Below are 19,150 nucleotides of genomic sequence, written 5' to 3'. Positions count from 1 at the left end.
GCAAAAAGAAAATCCCACGACAGTGTGATATTAGTATAGTAGTATATATTAGTATAGTCTGCATAGCCAGGCTAACATCATGACATGAGGGATGGAGAATGTGACATCAAGTGACACCATCAGGGATGGAGATCCCTGGTGTCATCAATATTAAGCCCATATATGGAGATCCCTGATGTAATCAATATTGGCCAGTAACTCTACATCTGACCTCAAACCTCAAACTCTTAGATCTCCATATGGAGCTGACCTGTTCTGACATTCCATATGTTGATCCTTCCCCATCCATCCTTCCTCTTCGATGTCTCCCTTTTGACTGATACCTGTCCATTTAAACTCTAGACGGGCCTGCCCCAAAGTTATTAGTGCAGCTGCGCCCGGCAGCCGGCGAAACTAGTTCTTAACAGGCCCGAAAATTAAGATCTTACCCCCCATGCTAAAGCGCCAGCGCTCGCCCAGCATTCTGCTGTCACCCAGGTGGATATGTTGATCTGACCCCCCATTCCAAAGTGCCAGCGCTTGCCCAGCAGTCTGCTGTCACCCAGGCGGATATGTTGATCTGACCCCCCATTCCAAAGTGCCAGCGCTTGCCCAGCATTCTGCTGTCACCCAGGTGGATATGTTGATCTGACCCCCCATTCCAAAGTGCCAGCGCTCGCCCAGCAGTCTGCTGTCACCCAGGCGGATATGTTGATCTGACCCCCCATTCAAAAGCGCCAGTGCTCGCCCAGCACTGCAGTCTGCTGTGCTTAACCCAGGCGGCCGCGGATGCGTGCATGTGATGTGCTCGTCCTAAAGGGCGTTGTCGCTTCTTGCCCGCAGGCGTCTTACTGTTATATTTCAAATAGCCTATGTGGCCTAGCCTGTATGTATAACCTCGCACCACCAGGCTTTCCACCTCGCAGGAAAAGTATACCTGTATGTGACTGTAGACTCTTTTGGGCTTGTTTTCATATACCTTGTTGCTTGTTTCTCTCGTAAAACCTGGCAACACTGTCAGTCAGTCGGTCGGGTCGTCTCGGTCAGTGAGGAGGAGGAGCACTCTGTCAGCAGCACGTCTTGTTCCGTCTTGCAGCCTGGGATTGACTTGATCTATTTATTTTTACACTCTATATTATCATTGTCTAACATACTTTTATTTTGAATCAGCAGTGTGTCGATTGTGTTGTGGTTGCTATCATTCATTGATAGCTGTTTCACACGCCAGCCATGGCCGAACACCGCCCCGGATACCAGCAGGTATGCGTTTACATTCATTTTTATTCATAAAAAACGTTCTAAATGAATGCTTAATTTGTTACAATCAAGCGACAGCGTCGCCCGTGCAAACTAGCCGATCTACAAGCTCACAACGTGTCGCCGTTGTGAGCTTGTAAATCGGCTATTTTCCCATCTAGGCCTCCCTTGTTGTTTTCATCGGGTAGCTAACATTCATATTAGCTTCTAACCTGTTAGCTTCCTGGTCGCGTTCCACTTAAACTAGTGACCCATCAAACAGTACGTGTCTCTCTCTATCTCAGTGTATTTCTGTTTATAGTCGGGCATTCGACACATTATCACAAGTTTCATTCAACGTTTCATTATGCACTGTGTGAAACCCGGGGGTAAATGTGTGCGACTGTGCGTTGCATGTGATTAACTCCTAATTACACGAATATCGACAATGAAGGCCAAAGGGATTGTTCGGTCGGTCTGCCCCAAAATGCCAAGCCTGCAGAAAAATGGCAAATAAGCTGGAGTGAGTCACGTGAATGGATGGACGATGGGTCACACATTGCCGACCGCGCAACAGCCCCTCGACACCACAGGGTGTCCTGGCTGGGTGTTTGAATGGATTGTTGCTGGGTTGTTTCCATTCAGAAATCAGGATTCTGTTCTGTGGGCAGACAGGCGGGTTGTGTAGGACTGTAGGTGGTGGTGGCAACACGTCTGGAATATGAAATGGTTAAAACTGGAGTGAATGAGAGAGTAGCTTAATGGCATTGATTGTTGTAAATGTAATTCAGTTCAAATTGAGCGTGCAGTGCATTAACTACAGCAGCACTGATACTGTTGGTGGAAACCTTGTAGGCCAGTGGTTTGATTTGATGAGATATAGATATAGCTCAGCTATATGAGATATAGCTCAGACCCAAAACTTACAATATTTTGTAATAATTCCATTCTGTATTGATGTTGGTAGTTGGTACTTACTAGTTGATATAAATTTGGGAGAGATAACAAGCAAACTTTGATCAAAATAACAATTCTTCTACATCATTTAGCTGGGGACCACCTGGAAGCCCCTCAAGGACCACTGGTCGTCCCCGGACCGCTGTTACTTTTCCTAAAATGTATCAAAGAACCTGTGTCCTGAATGGATCCAATGTAGCTATGATTTAGCCACAAGCTCTTGTTAATACGTTTAATTCAATATTTATGAAAACTGCAGACCATTTTCTCTATATAATACAAACAATAGCACATCTCACAATGTGTAGTATTGTGATGTAATGTGGGCTTGTAGATCAGCTATTTTTGTGTGACACTGTAGTATGACAAAGTATGGCATTCTGATTCATTTATGGGGTTTTTTAAATGTAAAATGTGGAGATACAAGGTTTCTGCAAGTAGCCTACCGTACACAAGCTGTCAAATGAAAGGATTGATTACATGTCATGCAGAAATGAATATAAATACATGGCATCACATGCTGTTATTTGCTTATTTCGTCTTTTCTTTTCAGTTGTCTTTTCTGGGTCCAGACATGATGTTACTATATGTTAGCTAGCCTAGTTACCATAGTTTGTCCTTGGTAGGACTCTGGCCTGGCTCTGACCCAGTGCCTTATAGTTGTTGTTAGCCTCGTCATTAGCTTTCAATTATTAATTTATCTTTATTTATACCTTAAATGCTTGTTCAGTTCAACTTTGAAACCTCTTTGGTGGCTGCAGAGAATGATACAGCTTCAGTCTGAGGTGTCTCTGTCTTCTGTAATTACATTACATAATTACATTACATAGGTTCTCAAACCTTTTAATTTGAAGGACCCCCAGGGTGACATGCATTAGCCCATGGACCCCCAATGGTTCCATTTAAACTCTTAAGAGAGACAGAGTTACAGACTCTTAAGCTTCTATTTGATTACTCCTGTCAAACTGGATCTCCTGGAACCCCTGGGGGTCCAAGGACCCCACTTTGTGAACCACACCATAACAGATATTCTCATTCTCTTTGTTTGTTGGATGAAACTGGATATACATTTTTTAAATGTTCTAGGTTGCAAGCTTACAAACATTACACAAGAATGCTTTCTGGCAGGCACACAAGGAAGTAAGTATACATAGGGACTAAGTGGTCAAAGTAGTATTCGTGAGTGAGTCAATTTTGTAAATGATTGTACTTTGGACAGACAGACAGACAGACAGAGTGAAAGAAAGCAAGTGAGGCGGCTCAGAATAGGTCATCAATAATAGAGGCGCTTGTCCAGGCTGATTCCACCTAATGGAGATCCCAGAGCTCGGAGTAAGAGGAAGAGGGCAGAGCTAATGGAGTTGTGGCTTGAACCTGCTTCATCTGAAGCCCCCTTTTTCCTTTCATAAAGCTTCTGCTCTGTTTGGTTTTCCAGTGGGGGTTTGGTAATTCAGCTGTTTTTGCGTCAGGCCAGGGTGGAAAAAGGAACTGTCTTCTTGGGATCTCATGCCCAGGCAGCCACCATGCTGGGTCTGTGTACCGCCTTATACATCACATTGGTTATTTTAAACCCTCAGCCCACACATGATGAGAACGAGGCATTTAACCGTTCATAATCATAATTCAGTCAGTGTTGTGTATGCACTATTCAAGGGCTGCAACTATCGATGAATTAAGCTTTTTGGCTATTATAATAACGTGGACAAAATATGAATCCGTTAATTTATTAAAGGCTTGATTATTGGTTGTTATTTTTAAATAATTGATTAAATCGGTAGACTCTTGTATACAACAAATACAATATTCTGCTCATGGATATTCTAGAGAGGTGCTTTTCAGGTTTTTGTGTCAGCTCTGCCATACGTACTGTTAGTACTGTGTTTAGGACTACGGCGCGTACTGTAGGTACTTAGGCTTTTCTCACATAAACCTTGCTCTCCATTTCTCATAATTCTCACTGCTTGGCTTTAACTCTTGTTACATCTTTGAACTGCCAGCCCAGAAACCTATTACGTCACTCTCTGGCAGAAACCTTATGAATGCCCTACTTCGTCTTACAAACGCAAAAGTAGTGAAAATATAGCTGATCTACAAACTCGCAATGTTACCTGTTTTTTCGATATATTCTTAAACATTTTAAGTGAAAGTGGTTAAGTGTGTCTGGGTTTAATACATATTGAACCAATGACATATATTAACAAGAGCTTGAGTGACTAAATAATAACTTATTTTGGATCCATTGGAGCACAGGTTCTTTTTTCCATCTCCTTAAAAGTAACGGTTTTGGACATACAAGGTTTCCGCCCGACAGCGACGATTTGATGTACGACAGTCCGTTTGGTCTGAGTTTCTTTTTATTTGCTATGGAAGGCCCGCCCCTTGATAAGGAAGAGCTCAGTTCTTCATTTGTACTGTTTTGTTAATTGGTTCTTAATTGGACCGTTTTGTTCCCTCTGCACCACTCGCTTCTCATTTGCATTCAGTGCAGACGTCTGGAAGGCAGCGATACAGAAGTGAGGGAGATGGAAGGAGAATTAATCCATTGTTATTAATCATATTTCCAGACAAATTCTGTCTCGGCAGAGAGTGTATACTGCCTGGTGTTGTGTCAGGTTCTTCATGGCTTCGCAATGAACACTCCCACAGAGCACAATCCTTGTAGATTGATTTGTACCGTCTTCATTAGGGCAAAAAGCTTACCTAATCATTTACCTAATCCTTCTTAAAGTATTCCGATTGATATTGTTCATCAGCTGTTGTTGTAGTAGTTGGTGTGGTCTTTGCACTCCTCTTGGGCAGCTCTTTAGCAGTGGCTGAGGCTCAGTTCAGTATCCATCCAGAGTGAGCGACAGGACAGAGCTGTCATGGGGTCACGTGCTGGATGTCTGGATTGATGGATTAGCCTGCTCACAGCCTCTCCGGCTAATTAGCGGAAATCTATCACACAGGCGAAGAACAAGTTGTCTCTGTTGCGTTCCCAGTGCTCAAGTAGCCAATTTAGTAATATAATAGCTAGCTGCTTACAACATGGGTTTCAGCTCACTTCTGGCATCACAAACACACAGACCAATGTCATCAACACTTAAGCCCTAACCACACCAAAGGGTGACGGTCACCAACTCCTTGGGTCCAAACGGTTGCAAGGAGTTAACGCTAAAACCGTCTTGACCCTTTGATGTGGTTTGGGCCATTGAATTCCATGCGTTGAATCACTAGGCTCAATGTGGGTCAACGTGCAACAAGACATATCACACCGCAGGGACAACACTAAAACCGTCTTGACCCTTTGGTGTGGTTAGTTCTTAACACAATCAGCGTTGGGATTCCTTCAAAATAGAAGCTCTGGGGTGCCGGGAAGACATGGCTGCTTTTACTCTGTAAAGCTCCCCCCTTCTGTTCCAAAAAACAAAAACATTATTTATATATATATATATATATATATATATCATTTTTCTTTTTTTTGCTTGCTTACCTTGCTCTCGTTTCGATAATAATCGCTAAATAATCCATCGCGTTCTTATTTTGAGAAGTCAGAAATGAAGATCTTAGTATATCCATCTGATCAAAACCACGGAGAGCGCCCTAGATTAGGAGAGACGAGGCATTCTTTCTGCCGCCGTGAAGTGACCGGACCGCGCATGAATGAAGAGCGAAGCGTATGGTGGCCTTAGAGTCCAACTCAAAAAAGAGAAAAAATCTGAATATTCTTCTTTGATATCATTGAAAATGCGCTAGGACGTGTACATACGTCATTGCAACCCGTCGGTTGGATTGCTTATGACATTCCCACACGTTTTACAGACCCAATTGTGGGTCCCACTCCCGATGTGTTCAGGTCGGGAGTGGGACCCAATTGTGCGTCGCGGACCGATATTTGTGGGTCGCGAGTGAATATCACCCTCCTTTTTCATACATTGAAAGGAAATTCAAAGAATTTCATGAAAGAAATTAAATTTAAAACAATCAAAAGAAATTCCATATAATCCACAATTTCTTTTAGGTGGAAGCTCACAATGTGGCACGAAGCAACATAATGTGAAATGTTATCACATCTACCTACAAACTGTTTCCCCACAAAAAATTATAATAAATACTGGGCACGGTTTTTTCCCCATTAGCTTTGATTTTCCAACCAGGTTCATCCTGCATAATAATGTATATCATTTGTGACACATAATGACCGTTGTTTACTTCCTCCCACAGCTGTCCAATGAGGAGGAGCCAGAGGAGGCTCCACAGGAGGTAGTAGACGCCCCGCCCCCGTACAGCAGCGCCACAGCTGACAATGCAGGTGAGAGCATCTTCACCCCTAATCTCTAACCCCACTAGCCTGGGAGGCATGCAGGTGAGAGCATCTTCACCCCTAATCTCTATCCCCACTAGCCTGGGAGGCATGCAGGTGAGAGCATCTTCACCCCTAATCTCTAACCCCACTAGCCTGGGAGGCATGCAGGTGAGAGCATCTTCACCCCTAATCTCTAACCCCACTAGCCTGGGAGGCATGCCATTTTCAACAACAAACAAACAGGAGAGGACCAAAACAAAGCTTTTTTTTTTTTTTTTTTTTTTTTTTCATTTCTTTGTTACGTTTTTATCATCCGGTCTAGACCACACCTAGACAGGTGTCACAAGTCAGGTGACAAGGTTACTTCCCCACAGCTTTACTATTACCAGTATGTTATTGGCAATTACTCTTTGGTTGCCCAGTATGATTTGCAGCTGGCTAAGTGTTCTGTACTATTTGTGTTCCCCGGTCACATGTGTGGATCATTTTCTATGCAAAATATAATTATAATAAATAATTATTAATTAAGTCAATTTGTAAAGCCAGAATTCAAGTGTAATTTCCAAGCTCAGTTGATAACATATAGGAAACGATAAGTGATGTATCCCCGCCATTGATACCATGAAGCCAAATGGCTTCATGGTATCAATGGCGGGTGTATCACTAATTCTGGTTTAAGAATCAAGGGCTACATCACTAATGGACAATGTGTGGCGTGATCTAACAGGAATCAATGTAATCTCCAAACACACACGTATACAGTATCATGCACTGTTTCTTAGGTTATTTATTGTGGTTGTGGCAAGCTGGGGTGGATATTATATGACACATTTGTCAAGAGCAGAGGAGATGGTGTTTTCACAATTCACATGTCATCATGTTCTGGTGTCATTGTGGGTGTATTTGTCATCGTACTGGAGTGGAATGGGTGGCTACGGCTCTACATACTGTAGGAACTTGATGAACAGCAAGCCAATCGATCACAAAGGTTTTCAAGGTTTCAAGCTCTTCTCGTTCCCCGAGAGAGCATCGTGACATGCAGGTGTCTGACATTCTTGTCTTCCCACATTTGGTTGTACAACTATGAGATAAGGTATTGCCACTGTTACTTTAGATTTGGCCATTTTAATTATTGTGTAGGTTAACAGTTTGTGGTCACCCTACTTTGGGCAAAATTTATTTTATTTTTTCAAATGTCAAAACGTTTCAGCAAACAGCATTTGTTAAATAAATAAGATGTATTCGATGCCTATTTGGATACTATGGTGTCTATTCCGATGTTTTTAAAAACTTGAAAAAATGACCTGGGCGTTTATTTTTAGAAGGTGACTATTATAATGTTCCGTTTTCCTTCCGTATGACTTATCCATGGTCTACTGTTCTAGTTTATAATCTGCCAGTGAAGTAAGGTCAACGACGGTGACTATCCCTCCTCGACAAGTGAGGTCAAAGTCACATTTAAAAGGATTAGGCCATATTTAGATGTGTTGAAGCCTGCATCAGGCCTGCCCTGGTGAAGTCGCATGTGTGACCCATTAACCAGGATAGTAATTCTCAGACTTTCAGCCATCATATCTAAATTCAAACTGTGCTGAGCTTAAAGCCATGCATGCTTTTATGCTTTTAGTCAAACAATTAGTTGTGTTTGTTGGACAAAATAAACACAATGAACTACTCGCACTAAAGTAAAAAAAAAAAAAAAAGCACACTTCTGCAATAGCAGTAATCCACTAGCAAAGAGGCTAGCAGGGTTGGGGGGAGGGTTATGAATTTAATATGAAGGACCCCAATGGAAACAAGCCATAGGCTTTCTTGGGTTATAAATCCTCTTAGCAGACCTGGTATTGAACTGTGCTTTATTTCTGCAAACTGTTAAAGTATTCAATCAACTCATTGTATGGTAAGGTGAAAGGGAGGGCGTGGGAGGGTTGTGTGTTAACCCTGGTTAGGATTGGGATGGATCCTTTAGGATTTTAACCATTCCCTCTTTTTTGATTGATTTAGTAAGTTATTAGACATGTGTGTAACAGCATAAGGCACAGTCAGACATTAGATCTAAAAGGATAACGCAAAAAAATAAATAAAACTCGTTTCCATTGCTGTCTTAAAGCGCAAACTTGTTAGGGGTCATTTTAACATCTACTCAGGCTTTTGTGAGCACCCCAGACAGTTTTTTGAGTGGTGCAAACCACTCCAATAACCAGCTTTGTCTGTACCCGTGTGTGTACCTGTGTACCTGTGTACCTGGCCCCACGTACAGGTGAGCATGGTTGCTATGGTTAGTGTGTGACGTCACTGCACCACTCAGTTCACACGGGTGTGTTGTTTAAAAGGATCCCTGGCTAATAAGACAAATATGCCTTAATACATTATAATTGCCCTCTATGACTAAAATCCCCAAATAAAAACACCTTAAATATTGCATTTATTTTATAAATAGATAATCTTATAAGGCCATAGGGACTGCTTCCATTGCAGGTTTATGATGTCATATGCCCATGTGTGGTCTAGCCCTATGGAATTCATGGAACACATGTGCTAATAAAAAACAACTTAATCCATCCTAAGGATAATATTCCGGAAATGCTTCCAAATGTAACGGAACCGATTCTTCTGTTTCCTCAATTTTGGATCCGCATCCATGCCCTGGTTTCAAAAACCTTGTTTCAAATGAGACGAAAGTCTCTCACAGAACAATTTAAACCTGCCACAAGCTCTCTCTGGTTTAAATTAAAACAAATCAAACCAAGTGATGGTGAAGTTTCCTCTTGCACTGAGGAGACACCTTGCTAGGTTTTAACCCATATCTAACAGGCTTTATTCCTCAGCAGAATGAGAGGTGGTCCAACGTTGACTAACCGCCCTAACTGGTTTAGTGTATTTAGTTTTGGTCAAATCTGCAGCTGACGGAGATGATGTTTATTGTCAAGTACAATTATTTGTGTTTTTTTTCCCCCTCAGCCTACTTTGACTACAAGGAGGAGGGTTCTTTCCCCAAGCCTCCGTCGTACAATGTGGCCACGACGCTGCCGTCCTACGACGAGGCGGAGAGAACCAAGGCCCAGACTACCATTCCTCTGGTAACCGTTTTCTTTTTATTCTCTCTCTTCTTTCAATTGCAGTACGCCAGCATTCTTTGCGCACGCACGCGCGCGCGCGCACACACACACACACACACACACACACACACACACACACACACACACACACACACACACACACACACACACACACACACACACACACACACACACACACACACACACACACACACACTTCTTACCCCCAGACATGGTTATTTAGTAGCTTTACGAAGTGTCATAAAAGTGATCCATAAGTTATGTTGGCCTTCAGCCTTTGGCTGAAGGCTAACATACTGTAACCTGTTCTACCAAATGTGTTTTCCTTGGTCGTTTGCATAGACATTCAGATGGGGTTGTGTTTGCTGCAGTAGCTTGTGTTAGGCGGCACTCGTTTGAACATACACATCTTAAGCCCAAACCACACCAAAGGGTCGGGTTGGGACAAAACGTTTTTTAAGTTAGACCACACCAATGCAACTCATTGCAACTCAATGAGTTGCATTGGTGTGGTTAACCTTAAAAACAGTTTTGTCCCAACCCGACCCTTTGGTGTGGTTTGGGCTTAAAGCAGGGTGTCGACCTGACCCACGTGTCGCCCTACTAGTTCCTCAACATTCTGACTTCTGAAGCATTCATAGAGTACAAAACATAAACAAGGAAGTGGATGGAATCTGAAGCATCATCCTAACCAATCGGAGTAAGAGACAAGTCGTCTTCAAGCGTTCATTTTTCCAGATGTACGTGACGCCGTCCATCGGCAGAGGACCTCCGCTACAAAATGTTTGTTATTTTGACATCATTAATTGTGCACGTTGGTCGATGCTTGTCACTCAATGCACACACACACACACACACACACACACACACACACACACACACACACACACACACACACACACACACACACACACACACAGTTCTAATCTTTAGGGGGGGAAAATAGCAGATCTGCAAGCTCACAAGGTGTGTCAAATTGTGAGCTTGTACAGTAGATAGTCAGTTTTTGCCATCTGTCGTACAACAACTTACAGTATATAGAGTGCTCAAGCTGTTAAGGCCACACATAGTCAGAAGTCTTGGCTCCTCACGCGTTAGAGAGTGTAAGAAGAATGAACCCAAACGGACCCATTGGGTCCAGCTTTTACACTACCAGGGTTAAATTGACACTGACAATTGTTTTCAGAAAAACCCATGTTTCTATGTCAGTGGTTCTCAACCTATTTCATGTCAAGGACCCCAAAAATGATATGTGTTTGGTCGCCGACCCCCATCTGAAAATATGTTGTTCCTGTTCCAGACCTACAAGCTCAGAGCTTGTAGATCTGCTATTTTTCAATAGCTAAAGCATAACATAATGCTTAAAACACCAAAAAGTGTCTACGCTGGTTGTGGAGTATGTGGGCCACTTGTTTATTTGCTGGTGTTGTGTTTCTCTGCCACACGCTGCTTGCCTTGCCTTGCCTCGCATTGCCTCGTGCTCAGCCGCAGCACAGGGAGGCGCGGCTGGACACCCTTGATGATGTCATTCGCAGTTCACTGGAGGTAACGTGGGAAGAATGTGTCTGTCGCCCCACCCCCTGTACTTTCACTTGTTCCTCTTCCTGGTGTTAACACGAGTCTCATATCTGCGTGCCCTTTTTGTTTTGCTCGATCACAGTACATCGAAACTTGGCAAAGTAACATTTCTAAGCTTTCAAAAACAAGTCTTTGGCACAACTACAAAGGCGACAGGTGCGTAGGAGAAGACCAGGCAAAGGCCCCAATGTACTGATATGAAGAAAACACTCCTGCATACTAGTGTCTTCAAATGGTTTAATGGGAATAACAACGTTTTGGTTTCGGTCTATTAGACCTTCATCGGGTTATCTTAAAGCTTCCATGCAAAGAAAAAGCAAATTCCTGTGCTGCTCACATCCTCTAACATTCACATGTTTTACATTAGATGACATCATAAGACGTGATAAATTACTATCCACACCTGCCCTTCAACTTGCTTTTGTAGATGTGTTACTATTCTACATAATGGCTTGCTAATGTTGGTGCCACGGTACGGTACAGTCCCAGCCTCCCCGTCAGCTTTTTTGAGGGGCGCTAGCCTCTCCAATACATTTAGAAGATTACGTCATATAGCAGCGAAGTCTACGCGATTTTTAATGTGTGTTTAGAGCGCTTATGACGTAAATCCTTTGCGGGCCAAGTATATGGACTTTAATGTTACGTAAGACGGATGTGGCTGATGTAAATATATCTTGTGACTAATTTTGTTTCATACAATTAACAACAAGCCAGGATGGATAAAGAAAAGAAACTGTACACCGGTGAGTCGGTGACCAATGTGGAAAAAGCATCACAAGAAACAAACACATGACTCCCCCGACCCGGGTGGGAATGCTTAAAACAAACGTTAAAAAGAACATATTCTTGGCTGCCACCTCGTCACCCCCTTTGACATACAAAAGCAAAAAAGGGCGTGAGTGAGTTTTTACTTCCCAATTTAAGCTGGGTGCAGATATCCTTCGTGTGCACTTTATTATGTTATTTACTAACGTGGCAAAACTCAACTCGGACCACATCCTGACGTGGTTCTAAAGTGTCACGAGTGTATTTGACCACATGAACCCTATAGCTTCTCTATTCTGGGGTAAACATTTGGCAAAAATAGCCTCTCTTCAACCTCATGCAAACTTGCAAAGCATTGTAAGCTTGCATATACCTAAGTTTCATTTTTCCGTTGGAAGAGATTTGGTGTTTGGGGGAGGGTCCAAGTATAGTGCCCTGGGAGACCCCAGGCAACAGACTATATAGGGTTTACTTTGGTAAAAAACTCAACTTGTTTGCTTTGTTTATTCAATCCGATGCCAGACACATGTTAATGCCAGGTTTAAGGTTGTCCCAGGTTGTCCTGGTGTAGATATATCTACTCCTGTGCTTCTCAAACCTTTTTAATTCATAGGACCCCCGTAACTCTCTAGACCTATTCATACTCCAGTTTTAGGTGATAAGTTGACCACCGAAAACCACAACATGATGTCACGTTGCGGTGATAAGCGACTCAACGCTCACCCAAACACATCTCTCTGTTTTTGCTGACCACCGTCACCTTATCACCTAAAACTGGAGTATGAATAGGCCTTTATAGACCTTGTTGGGGTGCCTTTGGAACCCCCTGAAGGAACCCTGAGAACCACTTTTAGAACCAGTAATCTGCCCCACTCGTTGTGCTGTATACCCCCTCCCACCCCACCCCATGTGTAGAGCGGCAGCTAGCTAGCCAGCTAGCATTGACTGTGGTGATTCAATTAGTGCCAAACTGACTGAATCACTGCACGGAATGAATGAATTTGACCACCACGTTTCAATATTTCAAGTACCAGCTTTTAAAAAAAAGGCTTGTCTTTGACAGGCTTGCTTGCTGTCGTCATGTGTCATTACCTTTTAGTCCATTCGTTGTGTTTGTGTATTTGTCTGTCTTGTGTGAGCAGTGAAGTGGGACTTAAATTAAGTTTCACATAGATTTGTTTTGTGCTGCTTGCATTTAACCACTGGCCCTCCTTGGTGTTGGTAAGAAAAACGCTGACAAGCAACAAGCTCATAAACGTGTCATAAACATGACGCGGTGAGAGCTTGTTGATCAGCTATTTTTGTGCAACATTGTACGACGAAGTAGAAAATAGGGTTTAAGTAGTTAAATGATATTCCCCTTTGCAAAGAGAAGTGACTCCAGCATTTATTCACAAGCTTCCCAGTTTGTCTTTTTTTTGTCTAAATTCTATCCCATTTGCATTAGTTTTCAATTATTATCTGGATAGGTCTTTTGTGACAAATCTATACATTTATAGGTTGTTTATCGTTGTAGACGGCCCCTGCTCGATATCGATGCTTATTTTTTATACTCTGTCCGTCCCTCTCTCCTGGACAGGACGATGACTTTGTGAGCCGAGACGACTTTGAGGATGCCGACCAGCTGAGGATAGGCAATGATGGCATCTTCATGCTCACCTTCTTCAGTAAGAGAACACTGCATCATCGTCCGATCAATGATTGTAAACATACCACACTATTTGATTGTCTAGAAGTACAATCTCCCTTCACACATAAAGTCCAGCAGCCCTACCATCGAAATTGTTAATGTGCTTAGCGCACAACATTGTCATTGATTATGCTTTACTCATGCTCTCTCAATCTAGGTAGCAAAAGTAGCAGACCGACAAGCTTGAAACGCGTCACTTTGTGGGATCTGCTACTTTTGATGCTTTTGTGTGGTGCTGTACTATGATCAAGTAGGGTGTTAATTTACGCAGTAAATATGGAGATATGAGGTTTCTGCCCGACAGCGACAATCTATGTGATCACAGTGTGTTGTGCTTGGTGGTTCCAGTGGCGTTCCTGTTCAACTGGATCGGTTTCTTCCTGTCCTTCTGTCTGACCACCTCGGCCGCGGGACGCTATGGGGCCATCTCCGGCTTCGGCCTCTCACTCATCAAATGGATCCTTATTGTCAGGGTAAGATGACCAACACGCACGCCCGTGCTTGCTGTCCTTTTGTTGCTGGACATTTTGTCCTCTCCTCTCCTCTGAGGAGAGAATGAGGTCAGTGCAGACTCTGCAGAGCCGTCACAGCCATGCAACGGGTGCTGTGGCCACAGAGAGAAGAGTAAATAGCCCCTGGAGGACGAGATAGACACGGCTGTCATAAGGATGAGTGTCTGTGATGATGAATTCTGTATATACAGGTGTTCTGTGCAAAGTGAATAAGATTGGAGTTAAAGGTAGTAAGTGATATTTTCTGGTTAAAACAAAAGGTTTTTTTGTTAACAGGTTAAATCACTATATTCTCATTGCTATAGAGTGCTTATTCAGTAACAGGGGTCCCCCTGTCTCGCCAGATCTTTAATAAATCGAAAATAGATTTTCAGGCCTGGAAAAGTGTGGAAAATGTAAAATAATGTATGGAAAATCCATACTGCCCGGTCTGTTATTCCAGCTCGCGCTGTCGCCCTAACCTGCGGTGTCCGTACTCCCAGAGCGGCCAGTACATTCTGGCACCAGTGGGCCTTTGGACGTGGCAGTTTTGCCTCCTTGGCTGCCCTGGGAGTACAGACACCCCAGGCACCTAAGGCAACCGCATGAGCTAGAATCACAGACAGGGCAGGGACCAGGGGCCTCCCCCCCGAGTCCCCTGCCCGGGGAAGAGCACCGCCTGGCTGCCAGGGGGAGGAGCTGCGACCCCCTGGATGTCTCGGACACTAAACTTTTTATCACTCCATGACACCTCGATTTTTCGACCGCAGCTTGCCTGGGGAGCGACAAATAGGCCTGAAATTAGTCTAGAAATTAGTCTGAAAAAAGTATGGAATTTTGAAATTCCAAATGTGTAGGGATCCTGAATAAAAAGCTGGAGAGACATGGAGATTCCTGTTACTGAACAACCACTATATATAAATGAGTACTATCACAATATGGAGCTTTTTAACACTTATTTTAACCAAAGAAAATCACTAACATGATCAAACAGGCAGGAATACACCGCTTGAATGCTACGCCACATGAAAGCACTTTCTATACTTAGTATCAAAGTTTATTATGCACTAATATGTAACAGGATAATGTGTCTTCTGGACTGTCTTGTGAAACTATGACGACTGGGTACATTTTAGCAGAACTATTAAAATGGGAAGTGGGTAACTATGGTACCCAATAATTCAAAAGAATGTAGTCTGTAAAAGGAGGTTGTGAAACTAAAAAAAGAGGCTGATGAATTGTTGGTTCCCAAACATTGTGACAACCACACATTCATTATTGCAATATATACAAGTAATCAAAAAACATTGCTTCTAGATTAGCCCATTGAAACCGGCAAATTTTAGATTTTTGCGTTGGCTATTCAAAAATAGCAGATCTACATGCTCACAGCGTGTCGTGCCGCAAAGTGACAGTCTGCTATTTTTGAAAAATCTGTAAAGTGTTTAAACTAGTGATTTAGAAGGCACTTTTAGACATGTATTTGGGTTAGATGTATCAAAATGTAATCGATAGAATATAATGTTAGCTAGTTTTTAATAGATAGTTGCAGCCCTACATGGCAGCTCACTCTTGTGTCTGTGACTTTGTCTTCCAGTTCTCCACGTATTTCCCAGGCTACTTTGATGGACAGTACTGGCTGTGGTGGGTGTTCCTGGTGCTTGGTGAGTATCTGTTCACACCAACATTATAATACGTTGGGATTTTCTTTTCTTTTCATCATAGTTTAGTTTTAGTTATTTTAGTTATTTTCTTTGTTCATCTCCTTCCTATAATTCAGTTAGTTTTAATTCGTTTTTAAAGCAGGGTTTGATAGTTTAAAAATGTTGTGACCATGCTTAGTTTTAGTTAAGTTTTTATTAGTTTTTGTGTTTTACTTTAGGTAGACAACCAGTGGTTTGTTGCATGTTTCCAGGTCCTGAATTAGCCTGAGAAAAAAAAGGAATAATAATTGGCCCAAGGCCAAACCCTCTGATATAGCGTTTAACCACTTAAACCCCCAGCATATTGTAGGGAAAGCGTTCACAGAAAATAGCCGATCAACAAGCTTGTGAACTTGTGGGTTGGGGGGGGGGGTCTCTGTCAAAAACATTGAGAACCCCTGGATTAACCAATGCTCCTCTCCTCCAGGGTTCATGCTGTTCCTCCGAGGCTTCATCAACTACGCCCGCATCCGCAAGATGGCCGACTCCTTCTCCAACCTTCCCCGAACCCGGGTCCTGTTCATCTACTGAGCCCTGGGAGCCACCGCCATCCTTGTTACCATCACCTCCATTATCACCCTTCTCTCTCTGTCTTAGGGCCTGGGCAATTGGATTATTTAAAACTTTTGCCTCGATGGAAAATAAACTGTGAAAATAGCAGATCGACAAGCTACAGATGAAATATTAAGTGGATAATCAGACTAATCGATTTAGTCAATTATAAGAAAAAATATATATACATTAGAATTTGTGTGTCAACTCGTTGAAGAAATGTAATTAAATTAACTTGCTCCTCTATTATTCAATTAACCTATGGTACATAAGAAGTTGCTTATTGGTTCTTCTAATAATATATAGGTTTCAATATTCTTTTCATTGAATTGCCCGGCCCTAGTTCTCTCTCTCTCTCTCTCTCTCTCTCTCTCTCTCTCTGAGAGACACTCTATTATACTGCCTGTCTTTTGACCCAATCAAAGATGGAGAGAAGACCTTCAGTAGGTTTTCTTCTGTTCACCGTACTGTTGGACAATGCAATTTCTAAGGAAGATCTGTGAAAACGACAACAACCAAACCCATCATCAGTCAGTTCGTCAGTGGTGAAATGTTAAAAGTGCTATTTGCAAACTTCCGAAGTGTGTGTGATGTATGAATAATGCCTTATTTACTATATTATATTAATATCCATTTGTAGCAATGACATGCACTGGTTTAGACAACAGGGGGCAGTCTTGATTGTGTTTTTTTTTTCTTTCTTTCTTCTCCAAACGGATTCAGAATCAAGTCTTTGGATGTAGAGCAGTGGTTCTCAAAATGTTTATTTTAACTTTTATTTCAAGGACCCCCCCCCCCCATAACTCTGAGAGTGTACAAATGCCCCATTTGTACACTCTTAAGAGTTGCAGACCTACAGGTATAGTGCAGTGTCCATTTGGAACCCACTCAAGGAACCCTGAGTGTCCCCGGACGACACATTGAGAACCTCTGGTGTAGAGAATCAGCCTAGATGCTGACTCGGCTGGGTTTCCCTTTAGCATTTCTCATTATCGGCTTGTTTCCCATTTATTTTGTCAAATATTATATTTTTAGAGGCATCCGATGCCCATGCTGTGAATGCTACTTTGTATGAGTATATTGTTCGCTGTCGACCGGAAACTACAGTCCAATGGATCTGTAGTTATTATTTAGTCACAACCTCTTGATACTTTTCATCGGTTTAATATTTGTAAAACTCAAGAGACACGCATAGCCTTCAACCATTTGTTTGTTTTTAGAAAGTGGCACAATTAGCAGATCTATATAAGCTCATAACGTGTTATGATGTGACGTGTTCCGAGCTTGTAGATAAGGATCTTTCCCTACTTTTTGTGCGACACTGACACGGTGGACATATGAAATAGGGAATGAATTTATAAAAAACACAAAGGATGAAATATTATGGAGTATAACACAAAGTTTCTGCCCGACAGCACCGATATACCTATTTAAAATCCCATCTCATGCACATTATTTGCACATTACCAGATAGGTGTGGAGGAGGCAGGCGTGGGGGTGGTCAGTGTCTCACACTTGAGGAGGAAAGATTACGCCTATTAGTGGTGATGCACGATACTATCGGTATATCGATATCGTCCCGATTCGGATTACAAATCCAATATCACTATCCAACCGATATCAAAACAATTCCGATGTTTTTCACCGACATTAACGCAATAATAATGTGACCGTTAATGCCTTTGAAAATGAAAACGCAAAGATTCAGCAATGATGTGATGTATCGTATAAGACGAATTGGCCTGCATATTATCAGATATCGATATCGTGCATCTCTAGTTTGATTTTACATTACGTCGTACGACGATGTCCACTCGGCAAAAATAGCCGATCTACTACCACTTAAGCTCACAATGCATCACGTACGACCAGATAGTACAAACCTTGCCATCTCTGCACGATTATTTCAAACTTTTGCTTCGATTATGATTAATGAACAATTATTGTTGTAGATTACTTGCCCACATCACATTGCGAGGCGGCGTGTTGTGAACTTGTCGATGGACTATTTTTGCTGTTTTTGTAAACCACCAAATACATTGAAGTACAAAGTGTTTAATCAGACTAATATATTAGTTGAATATAAAAATGATTCGATTTTCTTTTTGCGTCAAATTGTTATATAATTAAAATGTATATACAAAACCTGTTTCTCGATTATTCGATTAACCTACATGAGATATTAATTCGGTTATTTTTTGTAAATATCAGCTTTTATTTATTTTTGGTTAATGTTGCCCTCTCCTCCATGAACGTCCACTGGAAACAAATAATTCTTATTGTCAGATGCTTTTTGGAAACCCTGCCCTGTAAAGAACAAAGGAGTTCATTCATAGTAAGCAGTCTCCCCCCCCCCCCCCCCCCCCCCCCCCCCCCCCATTGATGTAGTAATGAAATATTAAAGTTATTCTTTTTATGATGTTTACCTTCAACCTGCAGAGAAGTCGACTCATTTATTATATTTTATTACTATTATTCTAAAAAGGGTCTTGCTTACCTCAAAGTTAGAACATGTTTAGAATGAACCGTTAACCCCAGCGTCCTTATTCTGGGGAAGACTTGCAGAAAATAGCACGTTTTGAGCTTGTCGATCGGCTATTCTCAGCCAACGTTTTCCCCACAATTGACTCCGGTCAACTATATGGGGTTTAAGTGGTTAAGATCTATATACACTATCGTCGTACGATGATAAAATGAAAAGTTTGAAAACGTTGAAATCTTTGAATAAACTAAATAAATGGGGAACCAGAGGGATATAATGTGGTTAAGTTGTAGTCGTGTGTGAAAACTCCAGATTTCCAGCGAGACATTACTATGCCAACAATCCTGCCTGT

The 19,150-nt window shown here is 42.1% G+C and overlaps 1 protein-coding gene across 1 annotated transcript; it reads left to right on the top strand.

The window, feature by feature from the left end:
- Positions 1 to 974: 974 nt before the first annotated feature.
- On the top strand, positions 975 to 19,062 carry ndfip1l (Nedd4 family interacting protein 1, like). The gene is made up of 7 exons (XM_079507107.1): positions 975 to 1,239; positions 6,376 to 6,463; positions 9,419 to 9,537; positions 13,460 to 13,547; positions 13,919 to 14,043; positions 15,659 to 15,725; positions 16,192 to 19,062. Exons 1-7 carry the CDS (start codon positions 1,210 to 1,212, stop codon positions 16,293 to 16,295), a joined length of 621 nt encoding a protein of 206 aa, XP_079363233.1. The 5' UTR covers positions 975 to 1,209; the 3' UTR covers positions 16,296 to 19,062.
- The last annotated feature ends 88 nt before the right edge of the window (positions 19,063 to 19,150 follow it).

This window comes from Electrona antarctica (genome assembly GCF_951216825.1).
Source record: "Electrona antarctica genome assembly, chromosome: 8".
Lineage (NCBI taxonomy): Eukaryota > Metazoa > Chordata > Actinopteri > Myctophiformes > Myctophidae > Electrona > Electrona antarctica.
This window is presented reverse-complemented; position numbering and strand designations above follow the sequence as displayed.